The sequence below is a fragment of the Otolemur garnettii genome, unplaced genomic scaffold (assembly GCF_000181295.1).
Source record: "Otolemur garnettii isolate 467f Iridium unplaced genomic scaffold, OtoGar3 scaffold00002, whole genome shotgun sequence".
Classification (NCBI taxonomy): Eukaryota; Metazoa; Chordata; class Mammalia; order Primates; family Galagidae; genus Otolemur; species Otolemur garnettii.
Window position 1 is genome coordinate 31,839,400 of NW_003852397.1, and position 25,778 is coordinate 31,865,177.

General features: G+C 35.4%; 1 protein-coding gene across 3 annotated transcripts in view; it reads right to left on the reverse strand.

The window, feature by feature from the left end:
• ATP2C1 (ATPase secretory pathway Ca2+ transporting 1) overlaps window positions 1-25,778 on the reverse strand; it is a 154,808-nt gene that overhangs the window by 76,332 nt on the left and 52,698 nt on the right. For all 3 annotated transcript variants that reach the window (XM_012805976.2, XM_023513613.1, XM_023513617.1), the window contains 5 exons: window positions 11,083-11,193; window positions 9,586-9,702; window positions 7,217-7,306; window positions 3,480-3,515; window positions 208-269 (listed from right to left, as the gene is read on the reverse strand). In XM_012805976.2, the coding sequence (XP_012661430.2) occupies window positions 208-269; window positions 3,480-3,515; window positions 7,217-7,306; window positions 9,586-9,702; window positions 11,083-11,193 (416 nt within the window). The remainder of the gene's footprint in view (window positions 1-207; window positions 270-3,479; window positions 3,516-7,216; window positions 7,307-9,585; window positions 9,703-11,082; window positions 11,194-25,778) is intronic.

The following is a 25,778-nucleotide window of genomic DNA, read 5'->3' on the forward strand; positions in this document are numbered from 1 at the left end:
GCCTTAGCCGGTTGAGCTATAGGCTCCGAGCCTACAACTTTTAATAGTATAATTTTGCCATACTGATCAGATCAGAAATTTTTCATGTGAGATTAATATCGTCCTTATGTTCAAAGAAAAAGTTGGAGGCACAATGTATAGTATACTGCTTGCATTCAATTTCTATTTCTAAAGGGGTAGAAATCCACACCAAAAAAAGGATCATACCAATGACATTCTGGTGGCACAAGTTTACTCAATTCTTCAAGAGATTTTTCTGAACGATATTCCTATTCAAACAAAAAGAATATTAATAAAAAATATTTATAAAGAAATACAAATATATACACATATTCCATTTTGACTTAAATATCAATCTCAACCATTATTTAAAAATTTCCCCCAATTCTTGTCTCTTTCTTTACTTGTGCTTTATATTGCTACACCCAAAATCTATCCCTTATTTAAAAATGTTATATTACAGTGATTGAACAATTTTGATAATTCAATATTCCTCATTTTAGATGTTAACAGACAGTGTTCAAGGTTAAGGGTAATTATTTATAAGACAATGAAAACTGATTAGTGTGTCTAAAGAGTGTATAATTGGAATCATTAAGTCTTAAAGTTAAGGTAATTTTATGTTTTGTATTTAATGACCAAGGAAGTCAGAGAAAATTAACTGAAAGTAACATTTGCTTTGAAGATTTAAGCTCATACTAACTGCAGTGGTTTTTCTAATGAAAGAACATGAGATGAAGAGTGAGATGTGGCACCCTTCCCATCACGCTATATTACCTAAAAGGGAAAATTCTCAGGAGTGCTAACTCTGTAATGTTCTAACCTTCTCCATTCATTTTAACCACAGCTGAGAGAGAGAGAAACAGCTATCCTTCACCCCATCATACTATCTAGTCCACGTTTCCACAGGCAATCTTGCTTCACCTAATAACACCGCTATTTTTGCCTCACATCTGCACTAAGCACACCAAGCTTCTGATATAAGGCTGAAAAACAGAGGGGCAGATAGTTGGAGGTGAAAGGTAAAAGTGCTTTGAAATTATTGCAATGCACTAGTCAAAATTTCATACCTATCACAAACTTCAAATAGAATTTAGAAATCAATCTAGACTGAAGCTAGAAAGACAAATGTAAAGAAAATCTGTAAATACAAAAATTACAAGATAAATTCCTCCAATTACACCAAGAATATTACAGAATTTGGAAGTTTTGCTCAAAAATTCATAAAAGGCTAAAAAATACTCACCCTTCCTAGATCCCAGTAATAAATGACACAGAAGCTGCCCAATCTTATCTACCTCTTCTGGTTTCTTTGGCTCTATTCCCTATAACTATAAAGATACCTCTATATCAAAGTGATCATTTAATATACCACTAAAAACCTGATGGCCATCTCTAATGAATGCCTAAAAGTTATTTTTCAGATTTACTGTAAAGAGGTATCATTATGTAACTATATAAACAATTAGTTATTTTTACAGCTGAGAATAAGTATAATGGTGTGAGAAATAGGGACTGGAAAGAGATGGAGTAAGGGGCCAGACCCAAATACCAGAGGTGGTGGGTTCAAACTCGGCCCTGGCCAAAAACAAACAAACAAAAAAAACAAGAGATGGGGTAAGGCAAACATAAATGTAAAAATAATATAAAAAGCACTTTTAAGATACATGTAAAACCTAAAAACACAAATCATGAAGCATTAAGAATGTGATACATTTTTGATAGTTTTTGATTAAGCATTGTGATAGGTTCAAGACAATAAATACAATCTTTTTAGAGAGGGTTTTTAATTTATAGAATATTTTGTTGGTTTCACAAGCACATTTAGGGAAAAGGTATGTAAGAAATCAGAACTAACAATTTGAAACTGGGCTTTTCATAATGTTTTAATGCTTTTGTGAGTTTTCCTTCAAAGAAAGCTATCAAAAAGATATTTAGTAGTTGGTTTTAGCCAATGAATTTTAAGTATTTAAACCTAACTCATGTAAAATCCTACACTGACTTCTGTTAAAAGTATTATTTTATGGGTTTTTTTGTGGGTAAGGACTTTCCACTAATCAAAGAGAATAAGTTACTAAGGTCTTCCATACACAGAAATAATATCTATAGGAATCCTTACGAAGAAGAGCACTCCACACATCTGAAATATTACTAAAGATGTGAAAAGGTTCCAGTTACCAGTACAGTGGGTCATACCATCCTCTTGGCTGAATGACTAACTGCCTAGATTTGTGTCTCACCTGAAATGACTCCTTCTAAACTAATCAGCTCTACCTGCCTGAAGATACCATTTTTCTGTTCTAAGAAGATTCCCATAAAAAAGGAACCTTGATAGTCTATAATGGAGCCCACAAACTTTCTGCAAATAATCTGATGTCAACTTGCCTTCTACATTGGGTCACTATACAGCTATTAACTTACTAAGTTAGAGATTACTGTAAGAAGTCCAGAGAGTGACAAGAAAAACTCAGGGAATAAACTACAGATGTGAGAATAACACAAAAGTACAGTCTGAAGATTCAAAACAGCATTAACTTGGGATTATATTAATAGTACATGTTTCTGTAAACTGGAAAAATTCATCTAGTCTTATTAACGATTTTATAGCTAAAAATGAGACCTGCCAATATTCTGAAACATTGTTCTACAATCTACAGAAATTTCATACATATAAATAAATGTAAAGGCCTACTTTTTTAACTGATGTCTACACTTGTTAACAGAAATCCTGACATTACCTCTATATTATTCACAATAATATTTAAAAAGCATTTCTTTTCATATGTTTTAATTACTGTTTCAATGGCTATGATGAATAGGAAGTTTGATCCCCATGAGAACATCCCTTCTGCGGAAAAATGAGTAATTTTTAAAAATGGAGGACGGAAGGGATCACTAACAGTAATTAGAAGCATTTTAACTCCCAAAAGACTCAAATGAAATAAGATTAGGAAATAAAGTCAATAAACAAGTATACCGTTCTGCCAAGGAAATCAGTTGCAGATCTATGAAATTTTATTCAAATGGTACTTCACAAATTGACCTTCACAAATTCTACACTCTTTTTTTGCTCCCTCTATGCTTTAAGTATTAAAACATAACAGTGTTGTAAAACTATAAACCCTGCCCCAATTTTTAACTGGAAAAATAGAAAAACTTACTGCTGAATTTTTATTACATGTTTTTTGTTTTCATTGAACAAAAACTTGTTCACTTATTCTTAATAATATCAAATAAAAAACTAGATTTTCCAACTCACTACCCAAATTAAAGCAGTTTCTTAGTTCCACAAGCTTCCTTAGAGAGTTGTCTATATCTAGAGTTATCTGTAACTAGTATTATTTCAAAATCTAAGAATAAATTGTTCTGATTAGCATTAGCACCTCTCCATAACTACAGATTTTACGATAGCCACCTTAATTTTGTTTTAGGCAATCAACTAACATGCCAGTCTTACAATCGCAAAATAGACTACTTACCTGAACAAAGGCAACTGTAACGACAATAAGTATTGCCTAAATGAAACAAAAAAAGAGCCTTTTACATCAGATATTAATTTGAGAAATAACTGTTAACTGTATTTTATTTTTCTAAATATCTATAAGCCCCAAGATTGCAGATTTTAATCATCAAGACCAGCTAGAGAAGAAATCACAACTTTGATTTGCGGCCTATGGGGAAAGAAACTGACATTTTACAGTGGCTTGACATTCTGAGGACAGCTTCTCTGACCTTTTGATCTCAGGTTCCCTTTACGCTCTCACAAGTGAAAGACCAGCTTTCCTTTATGTGAGTAACATCTACTGTACTGCATTTTTCAATTATTCAATTTTAATCTCTACTTATGAATTCATCAAAAAAAGGAAAAACTCACTACATATTAAAACACAAATAACTTTCATTAAAAGTCCATTTTCCAAAAACACCTATAAGAAAAACAGCACTATTTTAAATTTTTTTATCTTTAATGTTTGACTTAGTAGAAAGCTGGTATCCAATCTGCTGCAATACGCTCCAGCCTCACATAGATGGACAGTTGGAAAGGGATGAGGATTTTAACAACCTTTTCAGACTATGGATATTCTTAGCTACTACACCAAAACTTGACAACTGTTATTACCATATTTGTATATACACAGCCATGTGCATATACATGTTATTACCATATTTGTATATGCAGACCCAACTTCACCCAACCATCCCCTCTCAGTCTACCCTCGTCCCCACATCCTTTAATTTCCTATTCCCATGTCTGTTGGTAAAACATGGCCACAGCCACTCCATTGAGAATCCCAGCAGTTCCCAAAAGGCTGATGTGAGGGGCCAAGGCTGGCCCTGAGTGCCCCAGGCTCCTAATGATAGATCCCTGCCCTTTCCAGGTACCTTGTCTCTTGCACAGCTGGCCCCATGCTGAGGCGGGGGGGGGGGGGTGAGGCACACCAAATTAAGGAGGAAGTATTCCAGGAGGACACCCAAGTGAAATACTTTACATTTAAAATTCTGTAGTTTCTAGACTTGAGCCATCCAGAACTTGAGCACTCCGTGACGTAAGAATCAACAATACGAGACTTTCCCAAACTTGCAAATCCTACAAATCACTTGGGTTGGTTAAAATAAGACTCCTGAACCACACCCAAATACATTGAATCAACCCTCCAGGAGAAAGACCTGGGTATCTGTTCCATCCTGTTAACAAGCATCCTAGAAGGTGGTTCTCATTACTGGCACGTTTGGGAAATTATACCAACTCAACACCTTGGGGATTTGGACAAATCACAGGCTCAAAATTATAATCTATGGGCTCAGCCACCCCCAAGCTTTCATGCTTTGCTGCCGGGTACCCTCCTAGACAAAACTTCATGGGGATTAAGGCCCAAGGTCACAGCAGCAGGCCAGTAGTAGAACTGGGTCTTAGAAGTCAGGTCTCCCAGATCCCAGCTCAGGAATCTTCCTCCTCCATGCAATGTCCCAGGGGCCTCAGAATGGGACCACCTGTGCAAAAGAGGCGGCAGCCAGAAAGGGCAGGAATCTAATGCTGCACAATCATTTCCACCTTCCTTTCACAGAGGTCCCAAAGTTAACCATCATGTCAACTGGCAGTGTGCCCACTTCCAATTGGTGGTGGCACCAGTACCTGGTACAACTGGCTGGTGAGGGGACAGCTGGAGAAGAGGACTGTATGAAAGGTGCACACAGATATCATTTTACTTTCAAGAGTTACACTTTTAATGCATAAGCAGAAGAAATAAAAACACTTATACGGACAGAAAATTAGTACTACCTATATAATGTGCATCCATATTTTTCACTCGATAATTTGGGCGAAAAGTGAGTGTTATACATAGCAAAATACAGTAGTTAACTAAAAGGTGATCTGTTGGCCAAGCACAGTGGCTTGCCTGTAATCCCAACACTGTGGGAGGTTAAATAGGGAGGATCTCTTGAGTCCAGTAGTTCAAGACCAGCCTAGGCAATATAGCTGGAATCCTGTCTCAACAAAAAAATATTTTGAAATTAGCTGGCTATGGAAACCCATAGTCCTAACTACAAGGAAGACTGAGGTGGTAGGATTATTTGAGACCAGGATTCTGAGGCTAAAGGGAGTCATGATCTTGCTGCTGTACTCCAGCCTGGGAAACTGAGCAAAACCCTCTCTGATAAAGGTAATTCGTAAAACAGAATCTAAAACAGTATCAATAAACTTTTCATAAACAATATCAATGAACTTTTCATAATGTATTAAAATCCATTGATCTATCTTCCAATTTGAATGGATCTTTTACCACTGAACATTTCATAATATCACATTTAAAAAATACTGTCTTACTTGGTTATTCAAAACTTCCCAATGTTGACAAATTTCACAACAGTTTAAAAAGAAAAAACACATTTGTTGAAATCAGTAGTGATGTCATCTGAATAAACATTGGGATGCTACCCAGCTGCCGGTAATGCATAAAATTTTTCTGAAACTCTAATTATTGTTTGAAAGCCTAAATTCTATCATCAGCAACAAATTCTGCCAGCTGCATTCCCTTGTGTGCTAGGCTCATTTAACTTACTTTCATTTACAAACGTGTTTTATACATTCTTCTTATTTTATTATACAGATTATTAAGAAGGTATGTGCTCAAGGGTCAAGATTTAATAAAATTAATTTTTACTCCTTTATCAATAACATTCCTAGGGGAAACAATGAAAGAAAACAGCTACTACTAATATAGTTTGGTGCCAATACTAATTTGTGCTAAGGCTCTAACAGTTTTATCTGTTTGGGGGCCATTTACACAAAATTCTTCAGTGAATAATGTTTTAGTATTGTTAAAATACTTTTGACCTTACTTATTCCCTAAATAGAGCTCAGAGACTCCTGGGAGACACAAACAATAGTTCAAAAACTGCGGCTCTACATTAATATGTTTATGTTCTTAAGTATAACACACTTGCTTTAATGAATACTTATATTTACTATAAATGTTCTGTACTACAATGAAACGGGGGACAAGGAAAAAAACTATCAACGAATGCTAGAATAATCTAGCCAGAAATAATAAAATTGTATAGAGTAGAGTATGCACTGTCAAAAAAATATTTTTAATTTATGTCAGGCTTTAGTAAATTCACAATCAAAACATATTCTCAACTGGTATGCAAAATACATTTAAAATTCAATCAAAAAATTATAAAATATTTTATTCTTATTTAATTTTTTTTGTTTGTTTATTTTGAGACAGAGTCTCAGAATATCACCCTGGATAGAATGCTGTGGTGTAATACCTGGCAGCTTAACAGTTCTTAAGCTCAAATGATCCTCCTGCCTCAGTCTTCCAAGTAGCTATGACTATAAGCGCCTGCCACAATATCCAGCTAGTTTTCCTATTTTTAGTAGAGACAGGGTCTGGCTCTTGCTTAGGCTGGTCCGAGCTCAAGCGATCTACCCACCTCAGCCTCCCAAAGTGCTAGGATAACAGGCGTGAGCCACCATGTTCAACTGGAAAATCATAAAATATCTTGTATCTGTGAAATTATCAGATTGTTAAATAATTTTCATGTGTGACAATCATAGGCCTTTTAACATTACTTGAAATTACCACTTAATTAAAAGCAGAATTTAGACATTAACCAAAAAAACCGAAGGCATTTCTCAATTCATTTTCTAAAATCAAAACCAGTGTTAATCAATAGATTAAAAAAATAGACATATATATCTCCTTACCACAGTGATACTGACGGCATCATCAAACTGATGCATTAAAACACTGATGACTGCAGAAGCCAGAAGCAGCATAATAAGGGGATTTTTAAACTGAAAGTAAAAGCAAATAGTAATTCAACATTGTTCTGTTGGAATGACAGTTCTGTCTCACCAAAAGCTAAAAAAAACCATAATGGCATAACTGGAAAATTACGAGAGTCTATTTGGTTTATTTTGTGTATCTCTTCAGTTAGCCAATAAGGAAGTATTTATATTTAGCTGCATTCAAAAGTCTCATAACCACTTCTTTTCAGCAAATAAAAAAATTAAGTATCAATATTTAAAACTAAGAATTACCCAATTCCTTATAGTATTAATCTAGTAAATATAGATGTTCTGGCTTTCTACTAAGGCTAGAAAGAGCAAGAGATGATTTATAAGGTAAAGATTTAGGTGGAACACCTAAATTATGAGATTCAAATCTCCTCAAGTAAGGAAATTAGCATAGATTCTGATTCTGTGACTAATCCATATAACCACAGGAATAACCCCCAGAGACAGCTAGAAGCAGACAGTAAGGTCCTCTCCATAGAAGAAACTGAAGATTTTTTCCAAGGCTGACTTTCCTGGTTTTCTATTTAGCAGAGAAAATAGTATCTAAAGAAACAGGACTATAACACCATCCCAATCAGGAAGCGCTTAAATGACCATGCACCAGAGAAGACAATCAAATTCTTCCAGTTGGACAGCTACTTCTTATACAGCTCTGATGCCAGACTCTCTTCCTCTGTTGAAGTGTTACACCACTGTCAAAGTTACACAATAACTGGGCTGTAAAAAAATCCACCCCAGCAGAAAACTCCAGTTCTTAGAAACCACAGCTCCAAGGTTCTATGTAACCATTCTGAATTTCCTTTTTACAGAACCATTCTCTGGCACAATAGTTCCAATCGTAACAATTCAGTGAAAAACTTAACCAATACTGTATGTCTAGGTTCACATCAGACCAATCAAATTAGAATCTACTGGCATTTAAGTCCCAAGCTTCAGCATTTTTATAAGCACTCCTCAAGTGATTCTAATGAGTGAAAGATTAAAAGAATAATAAAACTGCTCTAACAACATAAAACTACAACTGTAGTACGGTTTAGGGCTGCCCAACCACAAACCTGACTGAATCAAACTACCTGTGTTGAATCCAGCTCAGTCATGTGTGTGTCACCTTAATCTTTTTAAACCCCAGATTCTTCATTTGGTAAAAAGAGAACCTCAATACCAAGGAACTGTGATAAGGATTACCTAACCTTGTATACTAAAGTACTGTGTAAACTATGAAGCCCTCTTACAAAGGTAGCTGTTAACGTTATATTTTGAGGGCAAGGCACATGGTCATCTCTATTTTCCCCTAAAAAAGCTGTGCCACAGTATTAAGTACATCATTTGATAGATGGCAGATAGTGACGGATATTTGCTGAACACCACATTCATTTTTCTCCAAACAGAAGTAAAGATTCACCCAGGGCTTTATTTATTTGTTAACTGTTGCTTATACTTAACTTACTACAGCCACTGTTAATTTAATTCCCAAGAAATCCCAAAGAGGGGGTACTCTAGGCTTTGATAACAGGACCAAGAAAACAAAACATTAAATCATATTGTTCACTGATGTATCAAATCATTAGTTTATAAATACAGGGTAAACAAACTATGTCAAGTCTTCCTGAAGTTTTAGGTAACGTGGAAATGTAGTAATTGTGCCAATATAAATACGCATATAAAAAATGTTACATAATAAACAAGCAGATACACACAAAGTTCTTTTAGTCTCTAAATTTTCAATTTTGCTACTTTAAGGCAAACTCACTTGCCAAGATAAAGCTGATAAATTTGGGCTCATTAGCAGGTAAAGCCCTTTAGAAAATAAACATAATATTTTCTAAAAAAGAACCTGCAGGTTAAGAGACACAGAAGCTTTCTTTACAGAAATTTTTAGGAAAAATGATTTGTTTAGCCAACCAACCCTAGTAGTTGAAAGTTGACCACAGTATCTTACAATTTTTACACTAACATGACATTTTCTTGATTGTTATCAAGAATCCTAAAGTCTTTTCTAAAAGATTAGGACATTAATAAAATATAATTATAAAAAATAATTATCTATGAAGAACTTATTCCCAAGTTTGATATCTGCAAAGGAAACTGTCAATAACATGACCCTCACAGAATATACTTAAACTCTCACCCAACAGTAACCCCTAACAAATGAAAATTTTTAGACAATACCTAAAGAAATATTTCCTTTCTCCATAAATAACCTCACAAAAGTAAATAACTAAATAACAAAAGTCCATGTAAATTACACAGCAGAGAAAGAAATGAAAGTACCTCACCTGAGAAATGTACTTCTTCCATAGTGGCTCATCTTCACTGATATCAAACTCATTCCAACCATGGAAGGCTCGCCTATGACTAACTTCACTTTTGTTTAGACCATTCTGAAGATCAGCCTTTAGATTTTATACATACAAGTTAATGATAATGTTCACACAGAACAAAAGAGGAAAAAACACACAAAAAATTCATAATATACAATCACCTTTATAGGAACTTATACAACAATCACAACTAGTCTATGGTGACAAAAATGTTAGGAGCAGTTACTTGGAGCCAGAGGTCAGACATTGAGGGGAGAGCTGTCTGTGGTGATAAAAATGTTCTGTATTCTAATTGTGATGGTGGTCACATTTGTCAAAACGCAAACTGCACTTAAACCTTTTAAATAAATTATACCTCAACAATATTGAGTAAAAATGTAAACAAGGTAGTGTTTAACAAACAAATTTAGGGAGAAAAAGGAATAATACACTTACAGAAATATATCAGTACATTTTAATTAACTTTTTTCTTTTCATTGTTGTTTCTTAAAAAAAATTTCTCCCCCCTCAAAAAAATCAATCCATGTGCTATAAATACTTGTCTTGCTCTCTGAGCCTATCAAATAAAACTCTGAGGTTAGTGACATATTTTGCGCTTTGATTTTATAATTATTTCAGACCAAAAGTATCTATTTCCTAAATTAAGACGAACTCATTCTTGGGACATTTTATTTTCTATGAACACCACCTACCTCCTCCAGTTACTGTCTCTAGTGATTTATTATTGCAACTATCATTAAGTAATGAAAGTATCTGCATCCCCAAAATAATTAGTTTCCCTGGTCAAAAGTTTTATAATGGAGTTCATTTTAATGGAGCTTTCCACAATTTAAAAATATTAGAAATAAGTGGTTTTGAAAGTGTATAAGTACAACCATCCCCCCAAAAAACTCTCAAAAACGGATAACAATGTTTTTAATGCCATCATTAAAATATGTGATAGAAAAAAATATTCTTTTTGTCGTATTTCAGTAGACTCTGCTTTTTAAAACTATGAAGAGATTAAATTACATAAGCAATTAAAGTTTATTTGCAGTTCTGAACTCACGTTATTTTTTACCTTAGAAAACCCCTATAAGAAGATAAACTTCTATGTTAATAAATATTTTCCCAATCTGACTAATCCTTCCACAGCACTGTTCCTGGTATTGTTAATGTTCTATAGCTGTACTGTGCAATCAGGAAGCCACTCGTCACATGCAGCTATTTAAATAAATGTAAATTAAATTTAGTTCTTCTGTCACACTCATTACATTTCAAGCTATACAGTGTGTTTCACTCAGTCAGGTTTAGCTACATTTTAAGCCCAACTGTCATGTTTAACTTGTGGCTACTATGTTGAACAGAACAGAATATTGATATCACGGAAGAAAATTCTATTGGACAGCACTGATTTATAAAGCCTAAGTGTCTGATTTTATATTAATTCCTTTCTCCCCACAAAGCACTTACTTGGAGAATGCTTGTAACTTCACTGACTGGTAATTCACTTGCTTTTTTTGATGTCAATACAGGAATCATTGTCTCATTTTCACCATTAGGTATTTTTTGAAAACGTGCAACCTAGGAAATAAAACCAAAGGAAAAATATTTGAATACACCAAACAACTCAATGCAGTATAGAATAAAGGAAAATTCAAAAGATCATAACATGTTATTTTCCACAGTTAGAAAAATACAGAATGATTATCTAGTCCTAATAAAAATGACAATTTTATACCAACCACATGCTATTTTTCCAGAAAGTACATTTTAAAACTTAAGTTACCAGCACCCGCTAGAACACAAAATTTTCACAATGAATAAAAAAAGGATGCTATTTCCACGAACATAAGAGTAAAACGCAAAACAGATGTCCTGTCTAGCAAATCTTGATGATTATAAATAATCATAATCCTCTAAAGTCATTATGTTTAGTGCGAGAGAAAAGGCACAGCTTAGCTTTCTCCATTTTAACCGCTCTCCTTGGTCAGCACCTGGCTATTCTTCCACAGAACAGTGACAGCAAGTCAGACTTAAGATCTATTGCCAAACTTGGAGAAAAACAAGAGGTGAAAGAGACCAGACAAGCACAGGATACTCAGGTTAGTGAAGGGTTATTAACAGCAGCGTAAGTCTCAGAAATGGCGGTAACTACAGTACCTTCTTGATGCAGCTTCGTAAGTAACTATCGACAGAAAAGTCTTTAACATAATTCTCAAATAAATCCCCAATCTAGACTTGTCTTGGGCCCTAAATTGGGATTCTTTGTAAACAAAAAGCTTATGTAGCAGAAAGGGAGACAAAAATTCCCCACTATCAAAACGTTATAGAAGACAATGTCTCAGTTGTCACACACGTACTTCATTTAAATAATACTAAAATTAAAATGATCATCTCACTGACAAGATATAAGGTTTTAACTATTAAGAAATGAGTATAATTGTGATGGCTGTGTTACTTAGTTCAATGTAAGCATTTCATTGTCTATCGAAGCAGTACCCTGAACCCCATAAATGCATTAATGTACAAAGTTATGATTTAATAAAAAATAATAAAAAGATATAAAGTTTTAAGCTTTCAGGTGAAACGTTTCACCCTTACATAATCGACACTTTTAGGATAAAATATTTCTCTAAAATTTCTGAAGCAACACTTTAAGACAACAAAGGAGTCTTTCTAAGAGTAGAATGTGAACGTTTTAAAGCAATAACTGAGAAAATGACATGAAGGCTGTGTTGACCAGTTTGATGGAAGTATTTTAGATTGCATGTGAAAACCCCACACTGTACCCCAGAAGTGCATTAATGTACATAGTTACCATTCAATAAAAAAAAAAAGAAGAGGAAAAAAAAAAAAAAAAACAAAGGAGATGAAAGAGTTTAAGTTTCTATTACTATTGTAGTGTCATTACAGAGGCTTATAGCATAAAGAATCTTTCCATTTACTCAAAAAAATGGTAAATTACAGAGGAACAAAAGTATTTTCTCAGTGTGAGCGAGTTTCTGGAACAACCAAATACCTGCTTTCTAATCTCATTTATTAAAAGGGCATTACTGAATGTTTAAATACTTTAAAGAACAGTATTTTTCCACTTTTAATGAGTTATTAGTGACTAAAACTTGATAAAGTTGGAGACAGATAATCTTCTTTTCCTGCAAAAGACACGAAATTATTTTATTGCATAACTATTTTTACATAATTCAGAAATTTAAAGTCTCAGAGAAAACACCGAAAAATTTTTTAAAGTTATGCACATGTGTAGAGCCAATGAAATGCCTTTATTTCAAATCTATAAAACAATGTAGGGCAGGAAAAAGACTTCATTGAACCATTTCTTAAATAACAGAGTAGAGGGTGGTGCCTATAGTTCATATATGGGTGTGGCGGGTTCAAACCTGGCCCCAGATAAAAACTGCAAAATAAAAAAATAATTAATTAAAAAACAACAGAGTAGATTGCCCCTCAAAAATGACTTAGATCTTTATACAATGAAATCTAAACCAATTGATATGGCTAATTTATCTGGTAAGATCACAGAGCAAAATTAAGAAGGATCAAGTATGTTTACACTGCCTGCAATAAAAACAAGATTAATAAAATCTTATTTTTAAGATTCCTCCATCAGGATAAATGCCTAAATGAAGTTGTTTCAGAATTAAACCCAGTAACATTAACATGTGACCTTCCATAATAAGAGCTCAAATGATAGCTACTTGTATTCCAAAAACTATTTAATGTACATACATACTCAAGAGCATAACTGACTTAAGTAGGTAAATACAAAACTAAGTTACTAATCAAGATTAGTAAAGTTAGTTTACAATAATTTTTCTAATAAAAACATATCTTTCTATCATTAATATATTGGAAATTGCTAACTCTAGTACTCAATATGCAGTATAAGAGCTCTTTCATACAATATTTTTTGAATAACCCTTTGGTAGTTGGTAGGTAGATATGGTCTACATTTCAACACACTTAACATAAAACCCTTCAGGAGCATGGGCGCAAGACAGCTAAAAATAAAAAATCTCAAGAGTGGGAAATGAAATTATTTCATTTTATAAAATTAAGACACTGAAGGGACTATATAAAAGGTTCCTTTGAGATGTTCTCCAACTGTGACCATATGTACTACTACAAGTACGTTTACAAATGGAGGAAAACCAAGCAACTACCGTGTTTCCCCCAAAATAAGACCTACCCAAAAAATAAGCCCTAGCAGGATTTCTATGCATTTGTTAAATATAAGCCCTACCCCGATAACAAGACCTAGTGATGGGCGTGGCTATACAGCATATCTGTATAGCCATGCCATGAATTTCAATGCAGAGAGGAAGACATCCCCTGAAAATAAGCCCTAGTGTGTCTTCTTGAGAAAAAATAAATATAAGACAATGTCTTATTTTGGGGGGAACACAGTAGATCATAAAGTCCTTCCCAGAATGCCAGAGTGCATTTAACTTTGCCATTCCAACTGAGTACTGAGAAGAAAGAAATATAAGGAGATAATGATCAACAAGGTATGTAGGTACTCTGATGAAGAATGTGGACGCTGCCCATTTGGAGGGAATTGAGTTTACCAACCTGCTTATCCTGATAGTGGCACAAATGAACCAAAGATAGAAAGTAGGAACATCAAGTTCAAAGAAAGAACCAATTAAGGAAACAGAGAAAAGACAACAACTCTTTTGACAGCAAATGTAGAATAATTTTTGGTTGGGAGAGATGTTGCTTATGCTAGGTCTACAGGTGACGATTATGACCTGATAGCCTCTGAAAACAAACTTGTTTCATGATGAATTGAAAGATTTTTACGACTTTAATGTATACCAACTTTGCATGTGACCACTGGTCTAATGAACCTCCAATAGTATCTGTCCTCTAAAATGTCTTTTTTTCCTCAGTTTAAAAATATTATAAAAATAAATCTTAAAGGTGGTTTGCTTATAACATGAATTTAACTGTCAGTTAGGTTTCCATTTTCAACCAGATTTACATGGTTCTTGAGTAGAGTTTATGAACTTTCCATATTCATTCCAAGGATCCCAGGTACAAAAGTAAAAGCCCTGGCCCTGCTGTGGGGTCCAAGAACAGGGGTGATGGACAAAGAACTCAGATCTGGCAAGCAGCTGTCTACTACAGACATACGAGGAAGATCCTTGAAGTTTCTCATTAAATGTGCACATCTGTGTTTTTATATCTCTTTTCTACTCCACTGGTGTAACCCCTACCATATACATTTGCTCAGTGCTTTGGTCTGCTGTTTTACTGCACACAAGTAATACTACTCTGTAACCAGAACCATATGTAAATGTGTGAAGATGTTTACTATGTTTCTATGTTTTGTATGAAAGGAACATTGTGAAAGAACTCTATAAAAGACATAGTGGCAGAAAATAAATGCAGAGCTGAAAATTTTATTCCCCATGACTGACAGACTTGGTACCTATGTGAGAGGGTATTAAGCTTCTCATAGCCCTGCACAGATACAAAAATTCTTAGCCTTAATGGAAAAACTTGTTTTAGTGGTTTCAGCCTAATATCTGATCTTAAAGGACAAAATGTAGTTAATATGTAGCAGTGCTAGCTTTTCCTGCATAAATATAGAAATGGGGGTTAGCCACAGTCAAAACAATCTGGCTATCCTGTGCATTAACACAAAATGGGGCTTGGATATACAGCTGTATCTAATGTTTCATGATCTCCTAGTCTTTCCAGTCCAGGTCTTTTTTGAAAAACCTTTGTCCTCGTTTGAGAGGTTCAGTTATCAGGTTTTTGTGTTTCTTTTGTAGATACTTGCCTTGTCCAATTCTTGAATTTTGCAGGTAGACATACATTATTCAAAACTATCCCCTAAGGTGCTTATCTTGGTAGAATAATATGCAATAATAGGTCACACTTCTCCACTAAGGGGGAGAAGGTGGCAATGCTTAATCTTGGTAGAATAATTTACAATAATAGGTCACACTTTCCCACTAAGGGGGAGAAGGTGGCAATGCTTAAGTCGTTATAAGAACTCCTTGATCAGAAATCTTAGCTCTATAAAAAGGGTGCCAAAAATATATACACACATTTTAAGAAAGAAAAAAAACTACATAAAAATTGTAATACTCAAGTCATATTTGACTTCTGCAATTGCAAGATACAATATACAAAGTAACAAACATTGTTGGTATATAATGAGTATTGCAATTATAATACATTTTTCTGTTCTTAAAATGTATAACTTTTTTTCACACCCTATGTATTTCATAGCTCTACCTCGTGAAAATAACTGAGATGCTCCTCACTTGTCCATCTGCTCCAATCCCTTGGAGCCCATCTATTCCATCCCTTTATAAGAAAAACAAGTAATTACTGGAGAGTTCGCCACGAGTATTTTGCTGCTACCCTTTTGTAAGAAGCACTTTTCCCAAATAGAACAACTTTTTTAAAGGAGTTGTCTATTTTCAAGAAGAATGGAACAGAATGTATATTTATTAGAATAATCTAAGAAAGGAAAATTTGGTAATGCAAAAGAGAGATGGAACTTTCGAGACAGAGTCTCATTCTGTTGCCCAGGCTAGAATGCCATGGTATCAGCTTAACTCACAACAACCTCAAATTCTTGTGCTCAAGCGATCCTCCTGCCTCAGACTCCTAATTACAGGTGCCTACCCACAATGCCCAGGTAATTTTTTTATTTTTAGTAGAGACTGGGTCTTGCTCTTGCTCAAATTGATCTCAAACTCCTGAGCTCAAAGGGATCCTCCGGCTTCAGCCTCCCCAAGTGCTCAGATTACAGGCATGAGTCACTGTGCCCAGCCTAAGATGGGAAAATAAAGGTGTCATTGATTAGATGAGAGATGCAATCTGGTGTATTTTTAGAAGGGATAAGGGAAGGAACAATTCATCCACACTTCATAGGAAAGCAGAGTAAAACAAATAGAATGCAGACATGCTGGTAACTATGGTAAAGCATATGAAAGTGTTCATCTGAGAAGGGTCTAGATTGAAGAAATCAAGAAGACATACAAGGCAAAAATAAGCTGAAGAAGTAGACGGGGCCGCAGGGCCCTGTGTGTCTTATTGTGAAATCTTTTTCTTGATTCTAAGAGCAAATGGAAGACCTGAAATAGTAGTTAAAGGGAGGAAAAAGGTGAATGGCACAAGTTGGAAAACAAAGGAGGGTAAGAGTGATGAGAATATACTAGTTTAGACACTATTACCTAAGTCTAAAGGAGATAAATGAAGAGTGGACCAGGTGATAGGGTGTGAGAATGATAGAAATAGTAAAAACAACAGGACATAATAATGAACTCAATACATACGTGGAGAATGACACTAGATTTCTGGCTTCTCTTACATACTGAACAGTAAGGGTAAACAATATTGGAAGCCTTCTAAGCAAATGGTGCTGAGACAAGTGAATATACACTTCAAAAAAGGAATGAAGTTGGACTCCTCCTTTACACCATATACAAAAATTAATTCAAAATGGATTGAAAGACCTAGATTTGAGAGCCACAACTATAAAGTCCTTAAGAGAAAACATAGGCTTAAATCTTGCTGACTATGGTTTCCTAATGACAGCAAAAGCACTAGAAACAAACAAACAAAAAAAATCATTAAAATTAATATTTAAGGCTCAGCGCCTATGGCTCAAGCGGCTAAGGCGCCAGCCACATACACCTGAGCTGGCGGGTTCAAAATCCCGGTAGTCCCAGATACTTGGAAGTCAGAGCTTGAGCCCAGGAGTTGGAGGTTGCTGTGAGCTGTGGAGGCTGCTGTGTCGCCCAGGGCAACAGCTTGAGGCTCTATCTCAAAAAAAAAAAAAATTAACATTTAAGTGCTACAAAGGATACCATCAAGACATCATCAAAATTTAAAACTTGGGGGCTGCAAAGGACACCATCAAGAGAAGGAAAAGAAAATCCACAGATTGGGAAAAAACATTTATAATTCATATATCTAATAAAATATTTGCATGTAATCCAATAATAAAACGATAAGTAACCCAATTTGAAAAGGAGCATTTCTGCAAAGAAAATATACAAATGAACAATAAGCATATGAAGAGATGTTCGACATCGTAGTCATCCGGGAAATACAAATCAAAACTATAGTACAATGAGATACCACTTCACACCTACTACTAGGATGGCTAAAATCAAAGGCTCTTTTAACAAGTACTAGAAAGAGAATCCATAAGCCTTCCAACAGTGGTGGTAGGACTATTAAAAGGTGCAACTGCTATGGAAAAGTTTGGTAGCTATTATGTATTATTATTATGCTGTTATGCAAACACTCTTCTCTGGTTAAATGAGAACTGAGTTTTCTTCATCTTAAAAACAGTTTTTGAATGTTGTAGTTATGTCCTGATTTTGAGAATTATAAAATAAAAGATCAAGTTTAGGTGAAGGTAAACCATCTTAAGAGATTTTATGTCTTTCATATGTTCTTATATAAATCCATTTTCTATGCTCCCAGCTTTATTCAACACACTGGATATTATTTATTAATCTCCTACTTGCCCTTAAAAATATGAGTTTAAACTTATCTTAATCTCTTCATAGTTGTTTTACACTTGTTTCAAGTAACGGCATTTATTAAATTTACACTTTTGATTACTTAACCTATACAACCAATAAACATTTACAATTTACTAAGTAACAGACTGTATACACACAACCAAGCAGTCCATAGTCTCTGCCCTTATTCACAGAAGTGAGAGTCAAGTCATACCAAAACATGTATACTTAAAAACTACAGCAAATTTTGGATTTTGAGGATAAATATTTCAGTCAAATGTAGGTTCTATATGCATAAAACCTCAGAGAACTATTGAACCCAAATTTGCATTTTACCAAGATTTCCAGATGATTCATTCCTATTTTGAGTATAAGCACTACTATATACCTGACACAGATAATAATTACATGGGGATTGCTGTGGACTGGGTGTGCTTCCCAAAATTCAGGTTAAATCCCTAACCTGCAATGTAATGGTATTTGGAGATGGAGTTTGGGGGCGGTAAGGAGGGTGACACCTTCATAATGGAATTAATGTCCTTACAAAGGAAGACAACAGGAAGCTTGCTTCCTTGCCCCAGCCCCAAGTGAAGACATAACCAAAAAGAGAACCCTCACGAAGAATCAAATCACCAGCACCCTGATCTTGGCGCGCTAGCCTCCCTAAGTTTGAGAAATAAATGTCTTGTTTAAGCCACCCAGTCCATGTATTACAGCAAACACAAGAGCAGTCTTGTAAACGAGGTATCTTCTTTTGATCCAAGTGTAAAGCCACCATCCCCAGAGAGCACAAATCATTAGGTCTGGGATGGAGGCAAAACATCTTTTTAAAAGCTCCCCAAAGCAAGTCTAACATGTAGCAAAAGTTGATAATCACTGAGCTAGTGGACAGGATTAAAAGGTATGGTTAGATCAAACTCAAACGTTGGAATATTTCACTTTTTAAAGATAAATGCCATCTAAAATGAGCTGCCGCCACAGTTTCATAAAAATTTTCCTGAGGAAAACTTAGCTTACCCTTTTTTTTTAAATCATTTCATTCAGATAGAAATCTGATTTTAAGAAGCAAGTTAGCAAAGGTAGCCCAAATTACCCAATAAAAGTCAAACCATGGAGAAAAAGTGAAAACAGTTCAGGTGTATTTAATAAAGGTTATTAACAATTTTGCAGGTCAACTCTTGGCAATAAAATTTTTCCATGTTTCATCTGTAAATAATCAGAAAGACATCTAATATCCAAGAAAATCCAATATGCTAAACATTTAACTTGAAAGAATTGGGCACCTGACAGTTAACAGTTACAGCATGAGAAGACAGGGTTATCTCAGGAGCTCTATGAGTCAAACCATACAATTCCATTATGCAAATATGAAGAAAGCATATAAGCAGAGGAAGAAAAACAAAACAGGTGACAGTATTTCCAAACCAAGAACTGCAGGTTCACAGTGACTTACAGAAATCAAGCAGACATATTCAATTTAAGAAGCAACTGCTTATTGATTAAGGCCAAAAAGTTAATGACACTAAATAATTCCACCTAGATATGACTGTAATTACTGAAACAGAGAAGCTTATGTTCATAAAACAGAATTCAGGTAGAATGTGCACTCTGGGGGTACCTATCCACAAATCCTATTTGCAGAAAGGTCCATGACACTATTAGAAGTAGGGAACTTTGGTACGATAAACATCCAAATGACTCCAAGTTTCTGTACCGATCTGGTGGTTGAAAACAGGGAGCTAGAATATTTCTATAATGTTATATAAGTCCACTTACATCCACACTACATAATGGGATAATAGTATAGTGCTGCGGGTATCAAACCAAGCATCCTCTTCAGAGCTAAGAAGACAAGGGCCCAGGTATCACCCCAACTTCAAATATAACAGTTTACTTTTGTGTATTCAGCAAAAAGCTAAAATTTAAACAAAGAGTTTTATAACTTCAAGAAGGAAGAAAAACTGAAACTCTCCAGTACAGTGGTCTCATGTTGCTGACCCAGGGACACAATGCTCTAGACAAGATCAGACTTGATTAGATTCCAATTTATAATCCCAATACTATGTCTTGCCAGCTGTGTGACTCAAAACAAGTTACTCAACTTCTGATCTGTTTCCTCAATGGAAGATAAAACCTATTTTGATTTCAACAAGAAAAGAAACACCATGTGTAAAAATGTGTATCACAGTCTCTAGTGTACGGCAGATTCACTGCTTCCCATGCCCTCCAGTAACACACTAACAGTATAGTATCTGTGTGTCCGCCTCACCCCCACACAACATCCTCACAGAAGTATGACCTGGTTTTTGTCATCCTGGTATTCTCTGTGAAGTTCTTAATAACATCTAGCATCAAATCTACTATTAGGACTTTCTGTCTTAATGGACAATTACACAGCAATGGAAGAGCACAGTTAGCCTCAGGCATACTTGTGCCTTTTAAGTGATCTTTCCCTGAAAGTACAAAAGATGACAGAATTAATCAAAAAAGAATTTATTTGATCATCTATAAATTAAGTGTCTCCTCTACAAGAACCAGGCAAGTCTGCATATTTCACCTTTGATAGTGCTGAGATTAAGATTTCCAATCACAAAACACTGTATTTTATTGCCAATGTGGTAGCTATGAAAATAGGAAAAGTCAATCTGTCCCTGATGAAGCCCTTCAAAGATCAGATTGCTGGCAAGGAACACAAAGAGACTGGCAAGTGTCTCAGAGTGGGCAGGTCTTCATCAGCTTAGAATCACTGTGCAGCCTTACTAATGAAGAGATATTGGCCTGGGGAATAAAGGCACTGTAAATATGTTCTTGTGAAATATCACACTACCTAAGAAGTAGGTTTAACTCCCCTTTAAATGTAAAGTGAAGAGCCTGAATTGAAGCAATATGCCCAGGATCACACAATATTTTATTTCAGAATAACAAAATATTCTGAAACATCCTTTATACCTCCTATAATTTGTGAATTGCTTGTTTTTCTACTAACTGGCATTTGCCAAAATTACAAACACAAAAAAAATCAGTCTATCACCTATGCAAAAGAAAAGATGGCATATAGTTGATTCTCAAACTTTGGTGAGTTTCAGAATCATCTAGGAGTGGGGTGGTCACTAAAAATACATGTGTTATGAGGTATTCTTTCCAAAAAAGTTAACACTGAAATCCTATTTAAGCCCCCAATCCAGTGGTCACTAGGTCTAAAACTAATCCATAGAACTGGTGTCTTCATTAAGAAAAGGACATCAAAAGTGCAGGCATGCAAAGGAAAGGCCATGTGCTGACACGGCAAGAAAGGAACCAGCTCTGGGCTGAGAGTGGTCTTACTTAGCAGAAACTAACCTTGGGAGCATTCTGATTAGGGCCTTCTTGCCTCCAAAACTGTGTGAAAACCAACTTCTGTTTAAGCCACCCAGTCTTCAGTATTCTGATACAGCGACCAGCTAAGTTGTTTGTCCTATTGTTAATTTTGGTCATTTGGCTAAAGTAATTTTCTGTGAGATTTCCTAACTATCAAGTAACTATTTCTCACTTTTTAAGTAATGAATATCTTATGAGGAGAGACTCTGAAACTATGTATAACATCCTATACCTTATCACACTTTTGCTTGCTACCTAACTCCGCTTGGAACAATTATTACCATGGTGATTACCATGACTTTCTTTCTTTTTTTTTTGCAGGTTTTTATTGGCCAGGGCTGGGTTTGAACCCTCCACCTCTGGTATATGGGGCTGGCACCCTACTTGTTTGAGTCACAGGCACCGCCCTCTTTTTTTTTTTTTTTTTTTGAGACAAAGTCTGACTCCATTGCCCAGGTTAGAGTGCCATGGCATTAGCCTAGCTCACAGCAACCTCAAATTCCTGGGCTCAAGAGCTGCTCTGCAGCCTCTAGGATAGCTGGGACTACAGCCGCCCACCACGATGCCCACTAATTTTTCTATTTTAGTAGTGAAGGAGCTAAGGAAATTTCTCCCCAAAATATGAGTCCCTGGTATAAAAATATTCTGAATTGAAGGCATTCAAGGTCAAGAAACACTGGAGGACTTTCCCTCTATCCGTATCAACTGGACTGGCACAATTAGAGCACCAAAGGGACAACTGACTCCCCTTCTCCCTTCCTATTACCTCAAAATTTTCAGGAATGAGGGCTGGGAATGCAGGAGGACCTGGCCCAAATCATTTGGGTCATAAACACCTGTCTCCCAGGTTAATCTATACATCAATCTATTTCTCTCCCTTCTACATGCCTTCTCTAGTAACCTCCCTAGCATCTGTTTATGCCCTATATTCAATCTCCCCACACCGCACCAAAAAAGGCCTGTATAAAGATATATGAACTTCACTGGAAAATTGGGTTATCACTCCATGATTTCTCTTTATATGCACAGTATATAAATACTTTCTCTTATTAATGTGCCTTAATCGTGAGTTGATCTTTCAGTGAACTTTTAGCAAATTTCCCCTCACCCCTACAGTGAAGTTGGGTCTCACTCTTGCTCAGGCTGGTCTTGAACTCCTGAACTCAAGGGATCCTCCCACCTCAGTCTCTGAGTGCTAACCCTAGCATCTGAGTGCATTAGCACTTTTCTGATTCCACCTTTCTGTCTTCTACTGTAAAGCATAATCCTACTGTAAGCATTCCTTTCTTTCTCATTTATTACACACATATTTTATATCACAGATTTTCTGCTTTATTCTATGGGTAGGTTATAATCCATTACCATCATTTGGTTGTTCAAATTGTCTCAGTTGTGGCCTATGAGGATCCTTGAATAAGCTGGCTCCTGTATCGTTTTGATACCCACTCATCGATGTTTTAGCACTTCCATATTTTCTGGCACAAGATTATTCTAAGCTTATCTCTTTATTTTCCCTGCCCAAGAACTGGAATTAACCACTTGTCCAGGAAGGTTTTGTTCCTTTTACTGACAAACAGCATTCAGAACAGTTATGCCTTCTAGACCTTCAAAACTGAATTCAGAAATATATAAACATCTATATACTCATCTACATCTATTTTTTTTTTTTTTTAGAGACAGAGTCTCACTTTATCGCCCTCAGTAGAGTGCTGTGGTGTCACACAGCTCACAGCAACCTCCAACTCCTGGGCTTAAGCGATTCTCTTGTCTCAGCCTCCCGAGTAGCTGGGACTATAGGCACCTGCCACAATGCCAGGCTATTTTGTTGCTGTTGCAGTTTGGCCGGGGTTGGGTTTGAACCCGCCACCCTTAGCATATGGGGCTGGCGACCTACTCACTGAGCCACAGGTGCTGCCCATCTACGTCTATTTTTAAACTATCTGTAAGTATGTTGAAAACCTTGAGTTCATGCTGAAAATAACAATCTCAATCTAACTGGTTCAAGTGTTCATTCCAACCTCTTTTTTTTTATTTACTCTATTCCAGAATAGAGTTGGTTTCAGGCTTCTACACATACCTCTGTGAAAAAATTCTACTAACTAGTAATACGTTTGTCTACAGTTCTTTTTGTCTTTAGTTTGGGGTTTGCTTATAATTGTTTGTCAATAACCTATTTTTCCATTTCATATATTTTCCCTTCCACTGCCCCATCCTTGTTAATTTTAAGTATATGAAACATTAACTTAGTTCTAATATTCAAAACAGGTAAAATTAGACAAGCATCGTGTCCTCTCCATCCTTTCTGCACCAACGTTTCTATGTAACAAATCTCTTTCTAGTCTATCCTTCCTGTGTTTCCTTTTGAATAAATGAAGGGGTATACCTAAATTTTTATTTCTCCTGCTCTGGTTCAGGGTAGCATAAGCTACACAGACTTTCTTTTTTACTTAATATATCTTGGCAATCACTCCATCAGTTCAGAGCTCTCTCTTCCTTTCTCTTTACAGTTGCCTTTACTCTAGTATGTGAATATAACTACCTAGAATAAATTTAACTGAGGAGGGAAAGGATTTGTATGTTGAAAACTACAAAACAATGATGAAATAAATTCAGTAAGATACAATATGGAAAAACATCTCATGTTCATAAACTACAAGACCTAACTTATTAAAATGCCCATACTACCCAAAGCAATTTAGAAACTCAATGCAATCCCTATCAAAATCCTAGTGGCATTTTTTTACAAAAATAGAAAAAATAATTCTAAAATTCATACGGAACCACAAAAGACCACAAATAGCCAACAAAGGCGGAAATGTCATACTTCCTGATTTCAAAATGCATTAACAAAGCTACAGTAATCTAAACAGCATGACAATGGCATAGATGTTGGCAAAAGATGGCACAGATGACAGATGATGTTCAACATCATTAATCACTAGAGAAATGCAAATCAAAATGACAATGAAATATTACCTCACACCTATAAGGATGGCTATAATACAAAACAGAAAAATGCAACTGTGGGTGAGGTGTGGAGAATCCAATAAAGGATAAATAAATCTAATACGGCCAACTGATCTTCAACAAGAATGTCAAGCATACACAATGAGGGAAAAAATGATTTTAGGAAAACCGTATATCCACATACAAAAGAATAAAGTGAACCCTTTTCTTACACCATTTACAAAAATCAACTGAAGGTGAATTAAAACTTAAACATAATACTTGAAACTATATTAACTCCTAGAAGAAAACATAAGAGCAAAGTTTCACAATATTTATACTTATAATTGTATCATGGATTATTTTTGTGGGGCAATGAGATCTCACTCTTGTCACCCAGACTGGAACACACTGGCCCAATCATAGTTCACTACAACCTTGCAGTCCTGAGCTCAAGGGATCCTCCCACTTCAGTCTCCTCAGTAGCTGTAACTTCAGATGCACACCATCACATCCAACTTATTTTTAAAATTTTCTGTAGTGATGGGGCCTGGTAGCATTGTCCATGACAGTCTTAAACTTTTGGCCTTAAGCAATCCACCTGTCTCAGCCCCCTAAATTGTTCATGGATTTTCAAAAGCACAGGTAATAAAACCAAAAAATAAACAAGTAGGACTACAAATCTAAAAAGTTTCTGCATGTCAAGAAAATAATCAAGAGAGCAAAAAGGCAATCCATGGAACAGGAAGTATTTAGAAAGTATTTGCAAACCATGTATCTGACAAGGGGTTAACCTCCAAAACACATGAAGAATTCCTACAACTCAATGGTAAAAAAACTAATAACCATTTAAATTGGGCTAAGGACTTGAATAGACATTTCTCCAAGGAAGATATACAAATAGCCAGTAAACACATAAAAAGTTGTTCGACATCATTAATCACTAGAGAAATGCAAATCAAAATGACAATGAATTATTTCCTCACACTTATAAGGATGGCTATAATACAAAACAGAAAAGTGCAATTGTTGGTGAGAATGTGGAGAAACTTGCACACTGTTTTCTCCTTCTTTGGTTAACATAACATACAAAGTTTTTATTTTTCACTTAACAATATGTCTCAGAGATCACTACAAAATAATGCAGCCCATAAATTTCAGGCAAGCAAGATGAATAAGCTCTACAGAGCTGTACAACATTGTACCTGTAGCCAACAGTGTACAGTTTGAAATCTGTTAAAAGGGTAGATCTTATCCTAAATTCTCTTACCACAATAAAGTATGTTATAAAACCATATTTTTACAAGTGAAAGGAAATTTTCATCTTTGATCCTAAATTTTAGAAGGTTT